The 23,996-nt window shown below is 39.2% G+C and overlaps 1 protein-coding gene across 2 annotated transcripts in view; it reads right to left on the bottom strand.

The window, feature by feature from the left end:
- The window catches only part of ythdf2 (YTH N6-methyladenosine RNA binding protein F2), a 36,999-nt gene extending 13,678 nt beyond the window's left edge, over positions 1-23,321 (bottom strand). Inside the window, exons 1-4 of one of the 2 annotated variants that reach the window (XM_073034457.1) lie at positions 22,920-23,321; positions 22,711-22,735; positions 18,426-18,505; positions 11,540-13,117 (exon numbers count right to left, since the gene is read on the bottom strand). In XM_073034457.1, coding sequence (XP_072890558.1) covers positions 11,540-13,117; positions 18,426-18,505; positions 22,711-22,735; positions 22,920-22,946 — 1,710 coding nt within the window. In that variant the 5' untranslated portion in view covers positions 22,947-23,321. The remainder of the gene's footprint in view (positions 1-11,539; positions 13,118-18,425; positions 18,506-22,710; positions 22,736-22,919) is intronic. The other variant, XM_073034458.1, reaches the window with a different exon arrangement.
- Between the last annotated feature and the right edge of the window lie 675 nt (positions 23,322-23,996).

The raw sequence follows: 23,996 nt of genomic DNA, 5'->3' as shown, positions 1-23,996 counted from the left end.
CACTACCCCCCCCCCCCCCGCAGGTCTATAACCACCACCAGTTTTGCTCCTTATAATAGAAAACAGATGCTTTTGTGAGTAAAGTGAAGCCTGCGAGGCTGTGCTTAGAGGATTTCCCCCCCAATTATTTCAAGTCATATTCTTGAACACCAATGCAACATTGAAGTTTAGCTTTATTTATCAAATGAACTGCAATGCTTGCATCAAATTAATCAGCCAGGATTCTACTGGGCAGCCTGCAAGTGTCACTATACTTCTGGCACCAACTTGGCATGCCAACAACTCACTAACCCTGTATGTTTGTCTTTGGAATGTGGGAGGAAACCAGAGCACCCAAAGGAAACCCATGGGGTCACAGGGGAATGTACAAACTCTTTACAGGCAGTGGCAAGAATTGAATCGTGAACAGTAATCGCTAGCACTGTAATAACATTATACTAACCACTAGGCTACCAAGCCTTCCTTCTTTACAGTACCAGACATACGTACATAATTGTCAATGCAGAGTCTAAATAGAGGTGGCTATCTAGGCTATGATGTTTTAACCTACAAAACAAATCTATCTGGCCAGTTTCCTTTTTTGATGGATTTAATCTCCAGTTTTGACATTCCCATTAAACACTGTCCACCATCAGATTTCTAATAAGGGGTCTATGCTTGAGCCCTTAGTAATTTTGTATCAGAGACTTGCCATTTCTTTTTCAGCATTTGCTAAATTAGATTCTCAAAGAATTAATGTGTCAAGAAATTAAACAAGAATGCTTGATTAATATTTACATGATAAACATAGCTTTTGCAATTACTTACAGCATACCATCCAAGTACAATCACTTTGGAGATCTAGCATGCTTTCCTATGACAAATTGTTTATAGGCCAATACCATTTATATTCATGGAAGTGGTTGGCCCATTCCATAATAAAGCTGACTTTGGGTAAGGTTTTCAATTGGGAGCAACTTCAGTCCAACTGTGACAATGACATTTTCTGGGTTAGTCTTTTCCTCGTGACAATGAAATTTACTAGGTCAATTTTTGCACAGAAATATGGCATCATGTCTAATCTAGTTCAGCCTTGTACATTACCTTGGATGTTAACTGCTCAAAAACCCAATCAATATTTTTCTATGATTACTAATAAATTGTTAGAGTACCACAACTTCATCTGAACCACTTAGAACAAGAATCAAAAATACAGTAATAAACTCTTCCTAATTCCACATAATTATTTTTACCTTTTACTTTTTACCTTAAATTATCATCCAACCCAGCCCTCTGTTTTCTTATCACTGAGGATTATTTGATTTTCCTGGATCACATTTGTTTCCTCCAAATGTAATGCTGCATCTACAGAACCTCCATGCACAATGATACACTAGTTACACTTGCGGAAAAGCTGAACTACCTTGCAAGTTTCTGTACCACCCAAGGACATAAAAATCCAACATTTGTCCAATATTACAAGAATTCACTTAAAGCACAGAGGTATTCAGTATAAGTACCACCTTACTTCAGTAACAAAGATTCTGAGTAGTGCTGGATTCACTAACAGATTTAAAAAAATAAGCACAGTATTTCTCAGCTGTGGCAAAAATGGTCACTCTATAGTACTTATCTGTCCTTGCATAGCATACTAATGTTACCTGCTGCATGCTGTCTTCACAGCCTTCTGCACACCTAATACTCAACTACCCATATTCAGCATTAGATTTTACTTCATATATAAATTAATGTGCGCACTTCATTTCACAAACATCTAAAATGCTTTTGGGATTTAATATGTGAGTTATATTTAGAAACAGCAATTAAAAGCACTCCACAAGAAATGCTGATACAACACAACCTCCAAGTGATTGACAAAATCAACAAGGGAGCCATTTTGAACTGGGTCCTGGAGAAATGCATTGTTTTCCTAAATCAAGTTTGCATATCATTGAGGCAAATACATCCAGCCAACAATTATGAAATGGACCCAAAGGTTTGTGGTCAAAATCAGTTACTAAAATAAACGGCTGGCATTGAATGCCAACCTTCAGAATCTGAACATAGAATACTCCACTTTTTTTTATATACAATCGGCTGCATCATCACTAATGAAACATGATAATTGAATATTTCACTAAAGTATAATTTTCAGTCTGTGTTCTACATGAAGCGAGTATTTTCTGACACATTTCATTCATAGAGCTCACACCAGTTACATAACAAAGGTAATTACCAAAGAACAGGCAAATAAATTAAACGCTGGTAAGAATTAGCTTAACTGCTGTGAATACAGCACAATGGGTGGGAGTGGGGGAGCTCATAAATTGTAACTGAATCTCAATATATACAATTACATTATTGATAATATTAAACAAAGTTTTGATCAATTAAGAACAACATTCTTTTAGATGAGGTGAATGATGCGACTTATTTAGAACATTTCAATTAGGAAGAGAATGGATAGGCCAGGTTTGCTTCATTGGAAAGGCAGTGGCTTAAGAGGGAACCTGGTAAACTATTCAAAATTATAAGCACAGACAGGCATTAAATTCCCCCCCCCCCCCACCATAAACCTCTGCCTTCAAAGTTAAGGCAAGGAGTAAAAGAATTAATGAAGATGAGAGGAAGGATTTGTTCACCCAAAGGATAGCTGTGATCTTAAAAGCATTGACTGAGAAGGTGCAAACAGATACTGACAGTACCCAGATGAACATAAGAGTCTATAGACCAAGTGCAGGTAAACCTGACCAATATAGACGGGTGCCGGATGAGTGGTGTAGACGTGCTAAAAAGACATTTCTGTATGGCTGTAGGACTCTTGTCCACAGGTCCAGCAGGCACAACATAATGCAATTTTAGTTTCCCATCCACAAAGGTTCTCAAGCACAAGACAAAACACCATTGCTTCCCCCCACAATTACACTGTGTTCACTGGGAATTGAATATACAAGGCAGGATAAATTTGCAGATGATATGAAGTTGACGTTGTTGATAGCAAAGGAGGCTGTTTAAGAAAGCATGTCACTGATCAGCTGGGAAAAATTTGGCAAAGCAATAGCTTTTAATCATGGAGAGGATTTTTCCCACGGCGGGGGAGTCCAAGACCAGAGGACACAGTCTCAGAATAGAGGGGCGTCCATTTAGAATGGAGATGAAGAAGAATTTCTTTAGCCAGAGTGGTGAATCTGTAGAATTTGTTGCCACTGGTGGCTGTGGAGGCCAAGCCATTGGGTATATTTACAGACGAGGCTGATAAATTCTTGATTGGTCAGGCCATGAAGGAATACTAGGCAACAGGGTGACCCATTGGGGCACCCTTTGAGAGAAGGGTAGTGCAGTCTGACGTGACCATAATGAATATTACATTTTCCTGTATGCTATTGGTTTCACTTTGCTTTGAAAATTGAATAAAACCTCAGTTTATTAAAGAACGACGCGTAGCAAGCTCCTCCTCATTTAACACAGGACACTTTTGATGGCATAATTCCTGGTGATCTGCCACCCTTGTGCCTCTCCTTGGCATTCTGGAGACGAGCAATCCTTTCATCTGCCATCTCTTCTGCTGCTTATTTTTGTCTCTGAGCTTGGAGATGTGCTTTTCTCAGCTCCTTTGTCTCTTCCTCTCCTCGTTCTGTGCCAGCTGTTGTCATCTGGAGAAGTGCATTCCTCCCCTCCTCTGTCTCTTCTCTCATCTTTTTTGTCCTGACTCTTTGATCCTGGAGTCGTGCAGCCGTGGCCTCATCTGATTCTTGTTCTCTCCCTGCCGCTTTCCAACGACATTTGGCATCATCTCTTGATCATAATATACCCCTTTCTCTTGCCACGCGGCATAACTAGGCTGACTATATTGTTTTTACCCTAATGCTGGATAGAAGATATGAAGCAGTAACACCAAACCCTCCAGGATGCTGATTATTCTTGATGATGTGGTTGGCGCTCTCCTAAATGGACGTGATATAGTCCCCACTGTCCTTTGACTGCATCAAAGGATTTGATGGGTGTCTCAAAGTACGTTATTACAATAAGATTTAATTATCTCTTATTGATGGGTGGGAGTTAGATCTGTCCCAATCCTGCACATGCTGATGGTGATCAGCAGTATGTGACCGCTCGAAATAGAGCTGCCCTGCCCTTTTGCTCCAGTTGGTGTCGCTGCTGTGAGAATCGTGAGTAGCTTCTGAGGCTGGCCGTGTGCATGCATCGTGGTTTCCATCATGGCTGACATTGTCTCTTGGGTGAAAGCGACGCTGTTGATTTTGGCAAGTGAGCAATCTCACTTTGCCTGCATTCTGTAAGTTAGCGCATTTTAAGTTGATTTACCCAAAATTAGTGCCGCTGTAATGCACCGTTTGCGCTAATTGGAGGTCAAAAACAGACAAACGGAGCATGAGAGTTTTAGTAGTATATAGACAAGGAGAAAGCAGGGAAATGGGGCTGAGAGGGAAAAATACATCAGGCATGATGAAATGGCAGAGCAGACTGGATGGCCAAATGGCCTGATTCTGCTCCTATATCTTACAGCCTAACTACAAATTAATGCTTCTAGCAAAGCAAGTGAGTGTAGGATTACAAAGCAAATTCTAGGTTCTAGGATTTGGTTAATGAACAGAGCTGGGATTTCCTGTTACACTTCTATAAAAGATTGGTCTGGCACACAAGAGTTCCATTGGTCACACTCTATAAAGGATGTGATTGTGTCAGAGGGTGTGTAAGGAGAGTTATTAGTCTATATCTTGATTAAATTATTAAGTTTAAGGCTATATTTGTTTTCATTAGAGTAGGAAAGGCTAAGTACCTGATAGAGGTAAATAAAGTTATGAGACAGCCAATATCATTTTCTTTATTGGGTGGGGTGAGGAGTGGTGGTTGGCAAAGAGTGTCTAAGAGGGAACAGTGTGGAAGGTAGGAGGTTTAGTGGGTGATGCAAGGGCAAAAATTTGCACCTCCACACCCCTTTAGAGATGGTGAAGTCTGCAACATACTGCCTTAACTAGCAGAGGGAGGTACTCTCACAACATTCAAGAAGCATTAGGACAACTCTGAATTGACAAAGTATAGAAGACTACTGGCATAATGTTGGTAAGTGGAATTAATGAAAATGGGTACAATTGGGAGCCAAATAGCATGTTTCTTGCCTTATGATTATGACTCTCCAAGTGGTTAAGGAGGATTGTACATTTGCAATCAATTGCATTTTCAGTTTCGTAACCCACTGTCCACCCCCTTCTGTATTTCCAACACTCTTGAAATTGATGCCTATTTTACTGCAGATATTGCTTAATAAAAGAAAACCGATAACTGCAAAAACAAAACTTCTAGTACATCATGTAACTGTTAACAAGCTATAGCTTTGTAGTAATCTCTACCACCCATTGTTACTGTTATCTCAATAGGTTAACAGATGTTTCATTAATATAGCAACTAAAAGTGAAACATTTCTAACTGCTTATCAGAGGGGAAAAAAGCCAGCCTCAAGCAATAGAACAGTTACAGAGAACTGAAAACATCACAGAGATTACAAAAGAAGCTCAAAAGGCACGAACATTTGAGAACAGAGTCAATATCTTTTTACAGAGCCTTTTTTTTGTAAATTAGTGCTTTGGAATCTGTTATACCTTCCCAAAAGCAATGTGGTATTCCCTTAATATCTCAATTGGGTAAGGGCTTGGAGAGATTTCAGAACACAGGCAATCCCCAGGTTATGCAAGACCTTTGCATCCGAGTGTTGTCTATTAGCCAATTTTTTCACAAGTCAAAAACATCCATTTTCTATAGTATTGTATTTCTCTACATTTGTTATAATTCTTTCATTTCACTGAATAGTCACATAATCATTATCCATAATTAAGATAATGGAATATTTTCTATATCCAGTCATTAATAAATATTGTCAAACATTATATTGGTTTTCAAAATGTTTTAAAAGTTTATGAAGGAATTTGTGTAAAGTCAGATTCCCACAAGTCAGGTCATTCATAACCTGGGAAATCCCTATAGATGCAGAGGTAACACAGCATCTAATGGTCAATAGACAGTTCATTTGAAGTTGGCCAGAAAAGACAAGGATATGTCTCAAAATCTAAACACACCAATCAAAATACAGATTAGACTTCCAGGTTTAGTTATCAAAAAATAAAATTTAAACCCAATCCTTCCAAATTGTAGGAAAACATGTTAGAGCTTAACATAAAACAATGTTAAAAAAGTTGCATTTATCCCATCCCAAAATTGTACCAGAATGATCAGACCCAAACCAGAATCAGATATTCCCCTTCAAAGGTAGAAGACTCCAAAGGCACCAGGTAGATTTAATGCACTCACCTAGAATACAAGCATATTCTGGTCTATTCAGCTAACCAGTGAACTGTGCCTAGCCAAGTTGCAAAATCATACTGAAGTACAAAAATGATCATCTTTGTGCTAAAATCCAACCTATATGGTAAAGACAACCCAAAGGTGACATTTACGCACAATTAATTTCAAAACCATTCACATTTAAAGCATAATGCTATACTCAAATTTAGATGGGCTGCATTGAAAATAAAATAGCTGGACCATATATGGTATAGTCTTAGGCACCCATATATCCAAACATTCATTTTCCAAATGAGCTTTTTGTGTACTTTGTTAAAAGTAACATATTAAGCATTAGACCACATTTCAAATAAAAACTTGATTACTTTGTAGGTGTCTTACCCAGTGCATGATTAACAAAGATAACAAACTGGTGCTAATGATCAGTAACATAAGCTGAATGAACTAACTTATTAACTGAAACAGAAACGACTGCAGTAGAAATCAAACTAAAAGATGAGGGTGTGACAGGTTAACCTTTAAATCAATTCTTGCACCATGGTAAGTGTGAGCATAGCGAAAAGAAAGGGTGGTCATCCAGCATCAGCAGGTCTTTTGCAAGCAGAAATTTCATGGCAGTCAGGAGTTTCAAGATGTGCTGCCCAAGCTCTTCTGAAAAAGCACAAAGGAACTGGCAAGGTTGAGGACCCGAAACAGAAATCGGCCACAGAAACTGAGTGCACCAGACAAGAGATACATTAAACTAACATCCGTTCTAAATTGGAATTAGTCCAGCACTGCTATCAGCTTTGAACTTGCAGAAAGCACTGGAACACAAGTACTATCTGATACACCCCTACTATCTGGATAAGTCTTGTCAGAACCTTCATGGAAGGTTACCACCAAAAAGCTATTCTTCTGAAACCAAGAGACTCACCTACACACAAAAACACAAGGACTGGGGTGCTGAACAATGGCGGCAAGTGCTTTGAACTAACGAGTTAAAATTTGAAATGTTTAGCTGAAACAGGAGGCAATTCGTAGAAGAGCTGGACAGCTCTACATGGACAAGCGTCTTCAGCCAAAGATGAAGTACGGCAGAGGATCCCTGCAGAGTTGGGGCTGCAGTTCTGCAAATGGAATTGGTGATCTGGTCAGAATTAATGAAATCCTCTGTGCTGAGAAGTACAAGCAGATTACCATCCCTCCCACAATATCATCAGATGTGCCTGATTGGTCCCAACTTCATCCTGCAGTACCAATAACTGAAAAACAAGGACAAAGAACTATCTTCACTGAACAGAACAAGGAGCACTGCAGCAGATGGTACGGCCTCCACAGAGCCCTGATCTCAACATCATTGAGACTGTCTGTGATTACCTGGAGACAGGAGCAAGCAAGACAGCCAAAGTCTGCAGAAGAACTGTGGCAAGTTCTCCAAGATGCTTGGAACAACCTACCAGCCAATTTTCTTATAAAACTGTACACCAGTGTAGCTAAGAAAATTGATGTAGTTATAAAAGGAAAGGGTTGTCACACCAAATATTGACTTGATTTTTTTTTACTATTTACTGCTCTTTATTGTAAATTTGATATTTTAAAACTTTCCATTTCACTAATTTTGAAAGCATCTTCATTCTATAGAATTATTTTTTTAATGTGTGCTCAAGACTTGCTCAGTACTGTAGAAAACAGCAGTCACTTTTGTGGACAGAAACACAGCAACTTTAGAATGCAGCTAAATGCCAACACAGGCAGTACCAGTTTCAGATGACAGCCAATTTGCACTTTTCTCCATTTGCATGTAGAGGAAAGCATTCTATTTTTAAACAACTCTTCAATGACAGTTTTATTAAATATTTACATTGTAAGTTTTCACTGCATAACCAAATTGATAAATTCATTAATTAGAAAGATTCAATAAAGTAACATGTTCATAAAATTGAAAGTGAAACAGTGGCAAAAAAAATATAGAAAATGCCACCCATCCGCAATATAGCATTAAACTCTGATTGAAAAGTACATATCAATACTTTATTAAAAAATACAAAAATTAGAAGTTTTAAATCAGCCATTTATGCTAAAGTATCACAATTTACTTTGGTGATTCAGACTTTAAACTGTTAATTTACAGATCAGCAGTGTAGCACACCAGACACTGAACAAAATGTTACTTTTAAGGTACAGAATTTATTAGACACTGATCTGTCAGTTGTCATATGCACAGTATCCCATCCCTCTAACCATTACTTATTCTTCCATCACCATATCCAGCTACCCATTATTCCCATATTCAATCTGTACTATTTCACCTAGTCAGAATCACAGCACATAAACTGCCCCTAGACACAGCAAGTGCAACTGGGTACCCATCTACACTAAATGGTCATCGACATCAGCATCAACTACCCTCCCATCCCCACAGGTTTTCCTAGCTACATTGACAATTAAACTTCCCAACACACTTTTTGCAATGTGGAAGAAAACCAGAGCACCAGAAGAAACTCATGTGGTCACGGGGAGAATGTACACTCTACAGAGTACTGGAAGTTGAGATGTAACCCAGGTCCCTAGAATTGAGATAGCAGCTGTTAATTATGTCACTGTGCTGCCTGCTCTTGGTGCTGCATTTGCAAAATCCAGCACAGCTAAAGACCACTCATCTGGCTATTGGCATCGTGGCTAAGAAAAAAAATCCTGGCCAACAATTACCTCAATTTGTATAGTGTCTTACAGCTTTAAATGAAATTTAATTCAGGAAGAGTGCAGAACAGATTCACTAGGATGTTGCCTGGAATGGAGGACGGCATTTATAGGGAGTTCGGACAGGCTGGATTTATTTGCCCTAGAATACAGGAGGCTGATGGGAGACTTGTAAAGAGGCTTATAAAAGGATGAAGGTCTTGAATAATTTCCCCAGGTCTGGGGAATCCAGAACTAAAGAGCACAGATTTAAGGTAGGAGGGAGAGAGAAATTTAAAAAGGAGATCTAAGGGGTAAGTATGAATTACAATAATAGCACTGAAAACTCATTTGGACAGGTACTCCCAAAGGAAAGGCACAGAGGAAATTGACCTAATGGGATTAGCGCATATAGTCAGCATTATGAGAAAGACCAAAATTACTCAACTTTTCCACTGTACGAGAGAATATTGGTTAATGCATAATCTAGCTTTTACTATGAGCAAATACAAATTTCCTACAATGGGACACTGTTCCTCCAAGCTAATCACAAAACTAAAAGTGAGTCTAAAAGTACAACTTCTCACCCAAAAAAACTGCATCTTTAGTAATGCAACCTCTTACTCACAATACTGAAGCGTCAAACAAGTCTGTATACGTTCAAATCTTGGACTAACCACAGAACCCACCCACCTTACCCCTAACTTTGGAAGGGCAGCATGGAATACATTCAAGTTTGACAAATCCTTTACCAACAAATCTGCAGTTTTCAATTTTTTTGAACTGCAGAGATGTATATGATTTTTGATTTAAAACTGCCAACTTAATCATTTTTTACAACAAATTTCTCAGCAAGAGAACAAGCGACTCCATGGCAGAAATGAATACCAGTTCAATTGGTGAAAGCCAAATGCGTTACTCAGGTTAAAAGACTGTTTTATCAGATGGAAGAAATAAATATTTAATTTAGATCTATTCAGACTACCAGGATTAAATAACTTTCCCTTTGTGGTTATTTAATTACTTTAAATTCAAACAACAAGTAATTAAATACTTTGATTTCAATATCTTTTGCCTTCCATCAGTATAATAGTGCAAGTTTAAATGGAAACTAATGGTAACCATCCTGAATCCTAAACTACCAAATGGTCGTGCTTACAAGACAGATCCCGTTGAAGGCGAGTTTGCTAGGTCCCCATTTGCAAGGGTCATTCTAGCTGCAATTTAGAACTTGGAGGTGTTACAACTTTAATAATGGAAGCATTCTGCTAACCAGGCTCAAGAGTTATGACCAGCAATAACGAAGGTATTCATGCCCATAGCAGATGGTGAGAAAGTGATGTTACCCACAATCTTCTAAAATGATGCGATTTCAAGGTTGAGGGGCATCAGTCTGCAATTTTCAGATGGTTTTTACTGCATCACTGTACCTGAACAATGGAGAGTCAACAAAATCCAACAAGCAGGTGCCTCGCAAGATACATCACTTGGTATTTTTATACAACTGAATACAATATCTGACTTGAACAACAGAAAATGGAACTTCAGAGATCGGTTTACCTTTAGTGATTATCCAGACTATTAATGTGAGGAATTTAACACTGATTTCATTCACTAACATAACCAAACCTCTCAGCTAAAATAGACATCCCTTGTTTGGTTTTAGAGAACTTAAAGTAATCTACTGTTCAAGAAAATCATGGTTTACTGTAGCAGCCATTGTGATCTTTCTGTAGATTGCCACCACAATATCAAAGTAAGCGATATTGCACATCATTGCATTAAAATCCAACTGAAACAGAGATGCTCCCAAATTTTTTTCAAACATTACAAACATTTAATTTGTCAGCAGGATCTGGTCTAAAATGCAAACCACAGTGGTTTAAATCTAGAGATGAATCCTTTAAACTAATTCATTGACCAGACTTCAGAGTCAGAATTTTTTCTACTGGTGATACACCGCAAAATGAAAATGTATTTTCTTAAAAACTAAAAGTGGGTCATCACCACTATTCTGTTCAGTAGCTGTACCTTAATCCTTTAAATAAATTACCCACATAATTCCTTTAACTATACAAGTAGCTAAATCTTATATTAACATGGCCAGTGTCGTCATCACCAGTTTTGTTTTTCAAACTACAAGTGAAAAAGAAATCACATTTATGCCAATACACTTTTATTATGATATACTTGAGTGACACCTTAAATTTCTCTCAATGCTTCATCCTGTTGTAATACAAATCAAGAATACTTTCCAGATTCTATCCAAGTTTGGAAGGACAAAACTTAAAACGTTAATAATTGCAGTGAGGGATCACAGTGCAAGAGTACACTGAACATTTTTGCATCCCTCCATTTTGTTTTCTGAGATCCCAGTAACATTCATAAATCATCAAATTCAGACAAAATTAGGATTACCAGGGTTGAAGTAAACAGATTGGCTTGTGTGTGTGTGTGTGTATATATATATATATATATTTTAAAAGAAACTTAATACTCCAAAAGTTTCAATTGACTTTCAAAAGTTGACAATTTTCACCATCTTACAGCTTTCCAATTAACATTTTTTAGTATGACCAACCTTTTTAACACACTCCTCCTCCTCTTGACGTTTTTCGTAATGAGAAAAGTCATCAAAGATGGAGGTCGTATGCTTGTAACTGGCAATAATTTTCAGAACCTGCTTGGCTTTTTCCAAGGGCACCTCCTGAGTGTCTCGGGAGTTGGTGACAGGTTTATTCTCATTGTTTTCCAGGCGAATGTGCCGCAGCTGACTATTGGGCACGTCCTTCACAAATATCCACCTGACGTCAAACCGTCCCTTCCACTTGTCCTGAGACCATACCCCAGCACAAGTGTTGTAGTCTACAGTCGACTTCATCTCGGCAACACCACAGAAGTGACCACTCCCATTGACACTAAACAAGAGGTAAACAGGACCCTTGCCGTTCATGGTACGGTAGGCTGCATCCAGTCTCTTGTTGCCATGCTCAGTACTACACCAAATGGAATATTTAATGGAGCGATGGATGTCATCCTCAGAGTAGCTCTTTATGATGAAAACTCGTCCATGTTTGGGGTTCCAGTCAAAATCCTTGGGGTTATAGTTGTTGACAGAACGCAATTTCTCCAAAACAGGATGTGCTTCCACTGAGGCAGAATTTGAATTCCCATGCACCAGGCCAATACCTCCAGCATCCACTCCATTTTGGCCAAAGCCAGCTGCACGGTTACGTGGTGCAACCCAACGATTTGGTTGTGGCTGCTGCTGCTGTTGCTGCACTGGCTGTGGGGTCACCTGCTGCTGCGGCTGGCCTGAGGACACTTGCTGAGGCTGCATATTGACCACCTGCTGGTTCACCGGCAGAGGAGGTGGCTGACCTTGTTGCTGGCCACTGGCTTGAGTTGACGGCTGAGGAGCAGTTTTGGCCACTGTCCCTTTGTTATCCCAGGTACCAATATCCATATTATGTTTAATTGGAGGTGGTGGTAGAGATGGCCCACTGGACCCACCTTTTGCTTTCTTGGGTTGGGGTTTTGCAGGCTTGCTTGCAATGTCCGCCCATGAAGCTGGCTTGGGAGGAGCAATTGTAGTTGGTGGCATGGGATTGGAAGGTATCGCATTATTTGAAATAGTCGATATAGGATTGCTCCCAACAGCTGAACCTACCATTTTAGAGACGTTACTAGCCACCTCGCCACCACTTATTTTCAGTCCTGCCATTCCTTGGTCAATGCTATTCATACCTGGTGCTTTATTCAGTGTGTCGTTGGCAAAAGTTGACTGTCCATCCATCATAGCTCCACCCAGAGAGCTAGGAGGATAGGCATAGCTGCTGGGGCTATAGCCTGAGCTCTGAGTGGACTGTCCCTGAGAACTGCTGGTCCCCCAAGCCGAGAAGTCCACACCACTAGGAAAGAAGTTAAACCCATGCTGGCTCAAGAAAGGAGTATTACCCAAAGTCCCTGGCTGTCCAAACATGGCATCAGGTAGAAAATGATGCTCTCCATTACTTAGCTGTCCATACGATGTCAGATAGGGCATAGGTGGATCCCCTCCTGTAGACCAAGCAGCCTCACTCAATGAATACTGGAACCCTATAGACGGACTATAGTAACTTGGTAGGTAGGAGTCAGACATGGCAGTATAGGTATTGTTCTGCAAAACAAAAATGAATATATTCAGTAAAGAAAGACATATGGAATGAGTATCTTTTAAGAATTTAAATAACATTTAAAGTTTCAGCTTAACTGCCAAAAAAAAGTGGAAATATTTCACACCATTACTACGGTTAAAGTTTTTCACATATCACTTCGACTAGAAATAGAAAAAAAAATTCAACAGGAGTTTCAAAATGATAGAGTTTATTTCCGTGATTATAAAACTGCTGCAGAGTTATGATTGGGAATTTCTTGGTACAAGGCATTTTGGCTAATACTGAAGTATAGAACTTAAAAGCCATGTGATAAATGCATAAACTACACTAAAAATCCTGAAATTAAGATTCCCAGGTTTATATTTCCTTAGATTTTGCTTGCTTTTTTAAAAAAAAAAATTATTTTACAGATTTTACACAAGGGGTCTTTCAAACCCAAGATATTTTGATAACAGATTGCATATACAATTGCATTATTGGGAAATTCTACACATGAAATCTGGTCAAAGGGCAGAATGCGTTGAACTCAGCACAAAGGTATGAAGATTATTTTTGGTAGCATTCCATCTTTAGTGAAAATACTGTGGATTACATATCTAAATCTAGCACAAAATCACTCCTAAATTAACAGAAAATAGGTATTAGCCTATTGAAAGACGAGATGGTACTTCAGAAAGTAGCAAACACCAACACATGTCTTGATGCTCAAGGTGAAGTACATGGGTTAAAATAATGTCATAGTTGGGATTATACTGGCTATTTACACCTTTCCTTTACATTAATATCACTCACAATGTCAAGTATTATACTTTTAAAATCAACTTGTGAAAGTTTCCTTTAGTCTACACATGTCAAAATCACACATAACTGCAAAAGGAACAGCATACAGAAGCCAATACAAGTCAAAGTGTCTGATGAAGAGTAATGAAAACAATGAATGGATAAATCTTTGTTAAGCTAGATCAATTACTATTTTTTTGTATTACATTATTTTAAAATAAATTTGCTCGATCAAATATAGACCAGGCTTAGCAAAGGAGCTTGCCTACAAGCATCTCCATGGAAGTACATAAATGCAATCTTTTTTACGATTGCTGAAACCAAAATTATGCACAATTATACCCTATTATAATTGCAAGAACATAACAGAGAAGTGATTCAATTCTGCTGTAACAACTCCCAAGAAACATCCTTTGGAAAGGCACACACAAAAAAAAGCATTACATCATTGTCTAGCAGGATTGAATTAATACCTTATTTGGAGGGGCTTTCCAGCATGAACTGATTGCACAGTCAACTACCCAACAAATTATACCCTTAGATATTGAGGGGAGAGGAAAGAATTCCCACTGTTCTCACACTTAGATATCTAATCAGGAAGAGGCAAAAGTGACTTCCCCCATTTCTTCTCAAAGGCATAACAAAGATAGACAAGAACTTAACAACTTATATTTATGAAGCTACTTTTAACTTAAGATATCCCTGGAACTCAATATAACAAACTGAATATGCACCAACTCAAGAAAAAGTTGCAACTGTCTACAATTATAAAAACATACGGAAACTGCTACCTATGATCAACAGTCAATATCACACCTCAGATACTCCAAGTCATTTCTTAGAAATCAAGGTCTTCCTTTCTGTTAAATTTCACCAAAAGTAGGGGGCAAAAATGCAAATAGGAGCAGTTCGGGAACATAAAGATTGTAGGATATCTAAAGCAATATTTCATCAAAAAAAAATCAGAAACCAAGACATTTGTCATGGGACAGGAAAAGAGAACAAAACAGTTTTCAATTGCTCCTAGCAAAAGCTCAAATTTGAAATAGTAACTTACTGAAGAGAAGAATTAGCAGGGATGTGGTGGGGCAGGGGAGAATGGAGAGCAGAACTTATGATTGGAGAAAGGAGGAAGGAAATGCTTAGCTTGTGACATTGGAGGCACTTGGGGATAAGGATTTTAATGTTCAAAAAAGAAATAATCCACAAAAGAGAGGCAGTTGTTCATTTTACTGCAAATTAGCTTTGTGACAAATTGCTCTAAAAAGAACAATCCACACATGATGTTTTGTTTACTGATTTCTGAAAAGACTGGAATTAAGTTAAATCTGGCAATCATAAAGGATCATACTTACGCCACCAGATTGTGTCAACACAATAGTCTGCACAAGTCTACTGCAACACATAAGAATGAAGAGATCCCACAATAGCAAATAAACCTATTAATCCAAAAAGTTATCAATGGCTAATCTGAAATGATAAGAGTTGATTGGAAGACTGAAAATTGAAAAGATGAGAGAAAAGTCAACAAAATATTAGGTATAAAATTAGAAAGAAAAAGCAAAAGTGGTCAAAACCTTTGCCATCCTTGTACAAAAAGCCAGAGCTTGAAGTACAGCCGAAACATGGATAGTTAATGTGCGGACAGAAAATTTTAAATCCAAAAGGAATTTGCGACCTTAACACAGGTAAAAAATAAATGAATAGCCCTACAGACAGGAATCAAAATGCAGATTTGTGACAGCAGCTCTATCTCCATCAAAAAGATCAGCATTATAGTGCGTGGAGGATAAGGGAGACTTGACTCCAGAAATGACTCAAACATTAGGTTTCTGGTAATAAGAGGGTGTGGTTAAGGACAAGAAATGAAAGTCTTGTCAGCCATATTTAATATTTTTAAGCTTTAGTGTTTTCATGGATGACATTAAAAAAAAAAGCAGTCCACTCTTTCTGAAATGTCTTCTAAAAATTCTTACCACAGGAGTCTAGGATGAGAGTCTGTGACTGAGGAAAAGCTTCAGCAGGATACCAAGGCCTGGGTTGTAGAGGGGCACAGGGCAATTAGTAAGGAGGGAAAAGATGGGTGAAACATCCAAGTCTAAATATTTAATAAACAGCTTGGTCCAACAACAGCAAGCTTGAATGGAAGTTCGGATGTTATTGTACGTTTGGAAGTGACATTTACCTTCTAATGAGTTAATGAACTCAGTGTTATTTTCAATAAGCATCTAACAGCTAGCAAGAATAGTCCTTGTGGAAAAGGAATAAATACATCTTCACTTTCTCTCCATCTCAAACAAAAACAGGAAGTACGGGGTATATGCATCAAGGCAGCATCATCAGAAGAGTTAACATTTCAGGCCAATGATCTTCCATTGCTATTATTTCCTGTGTTTTGTTAATATTTCAGATTTCTAGTGTCTGCAGTTACAGTTTTGCTACCTGAGCCAGGAAGAGGACGTTTAAAATTTAAACACTGCAGATGCTGAAAACCCGAAATAAAAACACGCTGGAAATACTAGCACTGAAAACTCAGTGATATTAAACCCCTCCGCAGATGAGGTCTGAACTATGAAGTATCCGCCAAATTTTTGGTTTTCATTTTAATCCAGTTTTAATCCTTTTTGGAGCCATACCGATTAGGATCAACAAAGTCAACAATGACATTAAATCATGTCGACCAACTATGACTAGACTCCCGTGGTGAGAATTTTTTAGAAGACATTTCAGAAAGAGTGGACTGCTTTTTTATGTCAGCCATGAAAACACCAAAGATTAGAAATATTAAATAAGTCTGCCAGCATTCCTGTCCTTTATTTTTGCCTTTTAATTCCTCTGTTCCAGACAATCACAATTGCACTAGGCCAACAGACATTTTGCGAAAAAAGCTTCAAATACCTGGGTGGGTATTCCAATACTCTACTTGAATATGCAGATGAAGAACTAAATTAAGTTTAGTTGCTTAAGGGAGATTTTAGAAGTGAAGAATCAAGAAAAACAGGAAATAAAAAACAATAATGAAAGCCAACCTTTCTCATCCTGTCCATCTTGTGTTTCATAAGATACCAGTAAGCACAAAATTGCTTTTCTTTTTTTGATTAGCTTCCCAAAGCACCCATTTTTCAACAAGCTTGACAGTCAGAATTTAATCAGAGGGACAGACAGCTTCTAATTTCCCACAATAAACTCACACCAACTATACTCTGCAAAAACATTACCAAACATATTTCAAAAATTATACAAAGAGCTATTAAACATAATACCGTAAATGTTAGCTCTTCTATATATTTTATTTTTGCTTTCTAAAACTGGCCATTAATTCAAAATGAATTCAACTCAACATTTACCCCAGGGACAATGAAGTAGACTAAAGGATACTATTACTTAAACAATAGCAAAAATTCATCAAAAACTTCATGAGAACTCAAAATAGTTTGCCCCCATCATAGCAGTTTATCTATTTATTCAGAAATACAAGCTGAGAATACACATTCAAGCAAGAGCTCCCAATCTTTTTTCATGCCATGGACCAACACCATTAAAACAAGAGGTCTATGGACCATATGTTGAAAACCCCTGCAAGGATGAAATATAATTTTCAATCATCCTGCGTCTTAAAGCAAATACTGGAAGTTGCTTTTCAGATTATCTCGAAATAAAAGAACGTGTCTTTCTTCACATCAAAAACTATTTGTTGGGAACCAAGAAGCAAAACAGAGGATTTCCAAGAAATTTTGGAAACATCTCCTCAGCAAACAGTTTATTGATTTCAGATACTATTGTTCACCTACTTGCTCAAGTGTCGTCACAGAAGGCCTAAACAACCAAGAGCCGTAAAAATGTTAATATGCCACATAAAGGTCACTAATACTGGAAAAAAGTGGTAAATACACTACTAGCTGACAGTGCCTCAGAATAAGGGGACAGTACTTTATGACTGAGTTAGCACAAATTTCTTCACCCACTAATTTGATGGTCAACTAAAGAACCCCATGAGGGGCCAACATAATCAGTTGTGATAGTGTTGAGTTAGGAAAGACAAAATGTTTTGGGTCAAGGAATCTGATACTTAGGTCCTGACTGTTTGCCAAGTTAGATTTTATGTCCTTTTCTTTATTTCACATCTTCCTGCTCCATGGAAAGCCACACTACCGATTTCAACCTCAACTGAGGAAATGGTTCACAGTTAAGCTGTGGCTGGAAAAAAAGAAAAGATACAGAACGGATGTGGAAAGCCTATTTATGATATTCCTATAAAATCCAAGAACACTGAAAATACTGGGCTGCTTGGACACAAGTGTTTCTCATGAAAATATTTACATATTGTAACTGCAAAGAGTAACTGAAGAAAGGCTATATATTGAAAATAACACCAGAAAATTGGTCTCTCATTTCACCTTGTGCTGGGGTGCTGGTAACATTATTCTGGAAGAATAAATCACAGCTTAATTCCATTGTGCTATAACATTGATTAAACATAATTTTCTTTCCCAAAAAGCACAAATTGTTATTAAAATTCCACACACTCACCTGCCTAGTCTGAGTGTTCAGATAAGGCTCAAAATCATCATCATTCAGTGCATCCTTTTGGTGAACCGCTCCATTTTGCACTATAAAAGAAATAATCAAAGGATTATTGAGATGCAGCACAGAAATCAGCCCTTCAGCTGACCACAATCAACAAACACCGGTCCTACTATAACACAATCTATTCCTCCACACATTCCGACACTATCCCATTCCCAGATTCTACTAGTTATCCACACACTAGAGACAATTTAAAGAGGCCAATTAACGTACCAATCTAACTTTGTGATGAAGGACACCAGAGCACCTTGGGCAGGTGTTCCCTACCTGGAGTCCACAAGCCCCTCGGTTAATGATAAGGCTCCATGGGATAAAAAAGGTTGGTTTCAAAGGTACATTTAATGTCAGAGAAATGTATACAATATACATCTTGAAATGCTTTTTCTTTGCAAAACAGAGGAGTGCCCCAAAGAATGAATGACAGTTAAATGTTAGAACCCCAAAGTCTCCCGTCCAGCTCCCCTCCCTCCTGCACGTAAGCAACAGCAAGCAACAACTCCCGCCACCGAGCACTCAAGCGTGTAGCAAAAGCAACAGCAAAGAAGCAAACTTGCACTACAGGTTCACCCAGTACTCGACATACCACAGGCCCTCGTTCTCCCTACTAAGGGAGAAAGAGATGTCTCCATTCCACACAGTCACATGAACAAACAAGCTCAGCAGGTCAGGACTGAAACCAGGTTACTGAAGCTGCAAGGCAGAAGCTCTAATCTTTCCAACCTCTCTTTATGCCATGGACCCCCTACCATTAAACGAGGGGGCCTGTAGACCCCAGGTTGGGAGCCCCTGCATTACATGGCGATGGGAAAGAAATGGGAGACAAAAATGCAATGAAACCTAAGATTTTTAGGTCACACTAGCAGAAAACACCCAAAGATCAACTATAGTGCCAAGTAAATAACCAAGATTGATCTGCTTCCAAATAAAATTGAGGAGTGATATAAAATCAGGCAAAGAGAAAACCACCTCTTTTAGCCTCTCCTAAAGAGCAGCTTTCAGAAAGAGAATCAACAAAACTAATCATATTTGCATCCTTACCAGACACTTACTCTTGCACTTAAGCAACGGTTTGATTTGCATGACTCACTAACTCGCCATTTACTCAGTAGGCCAGACAAGCACGTGGTGTAACCATTCAAAGATATGGCATTCCTGCCAAGATAAAAATGCTTAATGCCTATGAATAGCAGCTTAGCTTTCCTGTTGCATGCTTTTGTTAATAGGGCATATCACCACTTTTAAAACTCCAGGCAACCAATAATAAGTTCCTTGTCCAACACTTGGAATAAGTACAGTGGATTCCAGACAAACTGGGCCATTGGTTAATAAGGGCAGCCACTTATATGGGACAATGCTTAAAGAACAAAAGTGAATCGAGAAAATTACCAGGATTCCCTTCATTTACTTGGGACACTACACCGCTTAATTAAAGCAAGAGAATGTTGTTGAGCAGGTTCCAGTTAGCATCAGTCACATATATTTGTGAGGCTGTTATAACACTACACCATGCTTTGAGTGGACAGTTTTTAAAAAATGGTGTCAGTTGCATGTGTGTGTTCAAAAAGCAGTGATTTTTGTCAGAAAATACTATTGGCCAGAAATGAGCAGCAAGGCAATTCAGAATTGTTTTGCTCACTACGATTTCAACCATTCAGGCTTAGAGATGCCAGAAACAGCCAGCAGCAAAAATGAAATCATTTCACTACTTCAACAAGTTGGGGACTATGAAGAAGTTGAAGGTATGGACAATCACCTCGAACGTTACAATGAAAATCAGAATTTGGAGGAAGCAATCATTGAAAACATTGTATGAAGGTAGTCCATTATCTGAAGTAGGCATCTGCGCTGATTTAGTTCATTTACAAAAGAACATGGCAGTGTACAGTGGATGAATTCCTCCATTAATAATTATAAGTAATAGTTTACAAATTTGTCCTGAATCTCATTTAAATAAATCATTTGTTAGTTAGATGGTAATCTGCTTTTTTAAAAAAATACCTTAACTCTTTCCATGAAACTTCAGCTAACTAGGACAGCCACTTAATTGAGCTAAAATGTACTGGCCCCGATGTGTCCCAATTAACCAGAATACACTTCAGAAGCACCAGAAAATAGAGGATACTGGTATATAATTACTTTCATATTAACATGAACTACAACTCCACAGAAGATAAATGAAATAAGTGTACTGTCTTGTATGCTATTTAGTTACAAACTGGAAAGTCAGATTTGATTCCATGACCATTCTATAATGTCTCAGCAATGCATGTCCAAGGAGGTACAAAGATACAATGACCCCTGAAGAAAACGCAAAGCTCTTGACATATAAAACACAAAATTTAATCCTTCCAATCAAACAGCACCCCAACAATATTGGAGCTCACATGCAATAAATGGCCAATCTTTATGTGGCAGACAATTTGTGTTACAAGTTGGAAGAAAATTTGGGGATTAACAAGGAAAATCGAGATTGGAAATATCAAGCCAAGTTTCTGGTTTGATACCTGCCATGACGAATCAGCTGCTGTTTGCATCACAACTAAAATCACACTAAAAATAACACTACTTTAAGTGGGAATGCTAAATCTTTGGAAGCTTCTAAACTATGCTAATAACTGCAGCAAGTGATAACGCAACCTTTATGAACACAGTCACAAATGCTTTCATTTGTGCTGGACTTGTATTTAGAGTTCACACACCAACGCTGGCAGAGAATCCAGATGCATCTTTCCACAAACATTAATTTGGCAAACACAAGCCCAAAAATGTGAAACGATTATCCTAATCCGTCCTTTTAGTTAAATTATTGGCCAGCCTGAAACCTGTCTAGGGATTAACTTTACTCAGTTCCCACATATATTTAACCTGTACTTGGGACCCATTGCCAGATAACCAGTGAAGTATACAAGAAAAAGATTTCAGGACAAAGAAAATGTTATAATCTGGAAGGTTAGATTCATCAAGACTTAAATAACCAACTTGTTATGGGCAAAGGATATGTGCTGTTTGGCAGAGATCAATTACTAATTAATGCAATAATTAGAATGGGAAAGCATTTAATTTTGATACAACAATGATGTAAAAGCATGTGTTGTAACTACAAACATATTTATATTTGAAAAAATGTTTATTTTTCCACAAAGGCAGAACTACAGGTTACACTCAAACCAACACAAACTCATTTCCTATACAAGAATAAACTATGGAAGGGGAAAAAATTGTTGCCTCAAAAAAATGAGTGAGCAGTAAAAAGACTTAAGAAAAATGGAAACAAAATGTTGCCTGCTGCAGGAAATGATACAAAGCATAATAATAAGCATATTTAGTTCACCTAATTGATACCAAATTACATTTATTAAAATGTTTACATTTAAACACAGGAAATATATTATGGACATGACATAGCTAAAAGTACAAAATGGATCCAAGCATCCCCAGCAGGTGAATGTGTTTATAAAGTTAGAGGTAGTCTTTTCATTGGAGAGTTTATTATTTAAGATTACTTATTCAATAAAACTTGTGACACCAGAGACGGCAGGTGCAGTGATCTGCAGCAAAGAGCAAACTGGGTGAAGGAACTCAAGAGGGTCAAGCAGTATCAGAGTTAATGCGATGGTCGATTCCCTGAACCAAAACTCCCCAATTTACGGAAGTGGAATACAAAGACTATTTATTTGTATAATCTTACACCCTCAACTCGTGGAACTGCGCCACAATTGAAATAAAAACCTAAATATCGCGAAGAATTGCGATCAATATTCGAGAATATAAAATGACGATGGTATTAAAATACATTAGTCATTCTTCCTGTTCATGGGGAAATGTGCGTCTTATAACAAACTTATTTTAAGACAAACTCCTATTCTGGGTTCACACCTTAAGAGGTATAAAGGTTGGGGTGCGTCAGAAGGGAAAGATAATTGGAGCGGGAAGGCAATTCAACAGATGTATCAGGGGACTGACTCAACTCGAGACCCAGGCTTTCAGGCCTATCTACTGCCCTTTCCCTCTTGCCCTCACCAAGCACACAAGGTTTTCTTCATATCAGGGGCGAGATTCGAGAAGGCAGGCCCGTTCTTGCGAAAGGAGGAAGAACCAAGCCCCGCTCCCGCCTTTCACACGCGGCCCCAGCCACCATTTTAGAATCAAACCCCCGGACAGGCCGAAACGGCAGGGCCTTCCGCCGCCCCGGCGGCCTATCAGGAGGGAGCGAACCACACTTTCTTACCTTTGTTTCCTTGGCCTTTCGGTCTCTGCGGCAGCAGGTTTCCACCACGGTGAGCAAAGAGAGAGAGAAGAAAAGAGGAAAGATCATTAATGGAATGCCGAGGCTGCGGCCTAACAGCCACAACCACCACCCTGCCCGCCTTCCTGCCCCGTCTCCCCGTGTAGAAATCGGAACGCCGACCCCGGCCGGTAAACACTGACGGTCCATACCTGATCCAGGACGCTGGTGGCCGACATTTCTTCATGAACCGAAACCGGGGGGTGGGGAGGGGGAAGGGGGGAGAGTCGCTACGCGGGTCCCGAGGCTGTGGGCTGGGCTCCAGCGGCCTGTCGAAGGTGGGGGTGCGGGAGGGCGCCGCGCAGAGATCGGGATTTATTTATTTTTTTCCTCCACCTCCCCGACCGGTCGATCCGCGCCGCCGGTCTTGTGAGCGCTCTCTCTCTCGACGGCTCGCCGCTCACTGGTCGTTCCCCGTCAGGGCCCGCTGCTCCGCTCGCTCACTCGCTCCCTCCCTCACACAATGGCAGCGCCGCTCACATGGGCCACAGCGGAAACCCAGTTTACAAGAGAACCGCCTGCGCACCGAGCTCGCCCCGCGCACTCCCCCGCCCCCCTCAGGATCACAGCAGCCCCGGCTCACGCCGTCCTCCTGACACAGCGCCCCCTGCCACCGGCCTCCATCCCACACCTTCCGGCGGGAGCCCACTCAGCCCATCTGCCAAGCTACTCGATGCTTGCAAATAACTAAATCAGGCGTTCCCAACTTATTTTAAGCCATTAACCAAGGAGTCCATGGACCGAAGTTTGAAAACCCCTGAGCTAAATTAAAGGATGATAAAAGGGGAATGAATCCCGAAATATTCGGCATGTTATTAACAGACAGACTTGGTAATTGAAACAATTTCTATTTCCCCTAACCAAACCAAAACCTTATGGTACTGTACCCCTTCACAAGTCCATCAACCTCCTTCACTCTATGGAGAACAATCCCAGTCTCACCTTGTAACTGAAATATTATAGTATTTTTTTAAAGATGAATGATTACCTTCAATTGTCACAAGTACGTCGAATAGGAATTGATGCCCCGGTCGCTGGCACTGTAAACCACTACATTATCTGTAACGCTAACTTGCCACCCAAATTCCATGAAATAGTCTAAGAACTCCAATAGTTCTGTTTGCATTCTCTCTCAGATCTTAAATTCCTTTCTAGTGTCAAAGCCAGAATTACGTACCAGGTTTGGGCCGTATCCATGGTTGACGAAAGAGAGGTAAAGTTTCTATTTG

Source organism: Hemitrygon akajei, chromosome 32, assembly GCF_048418815.1.
Source record: "Hemitrygon akajei chromosome 32, sHemAka1.3, whole genome shotgun sequence".
Taxonomy (NCBI): Eukaryota; Metazoa; Chordata; class Chondrichthyes; order Myliobatiformes; family Dasyatidae; genus Hemitrygon; species Hemitrygon akajei.
This window is presented reverse-complemented; position numbering and strand designations above follow the sequence as displayed.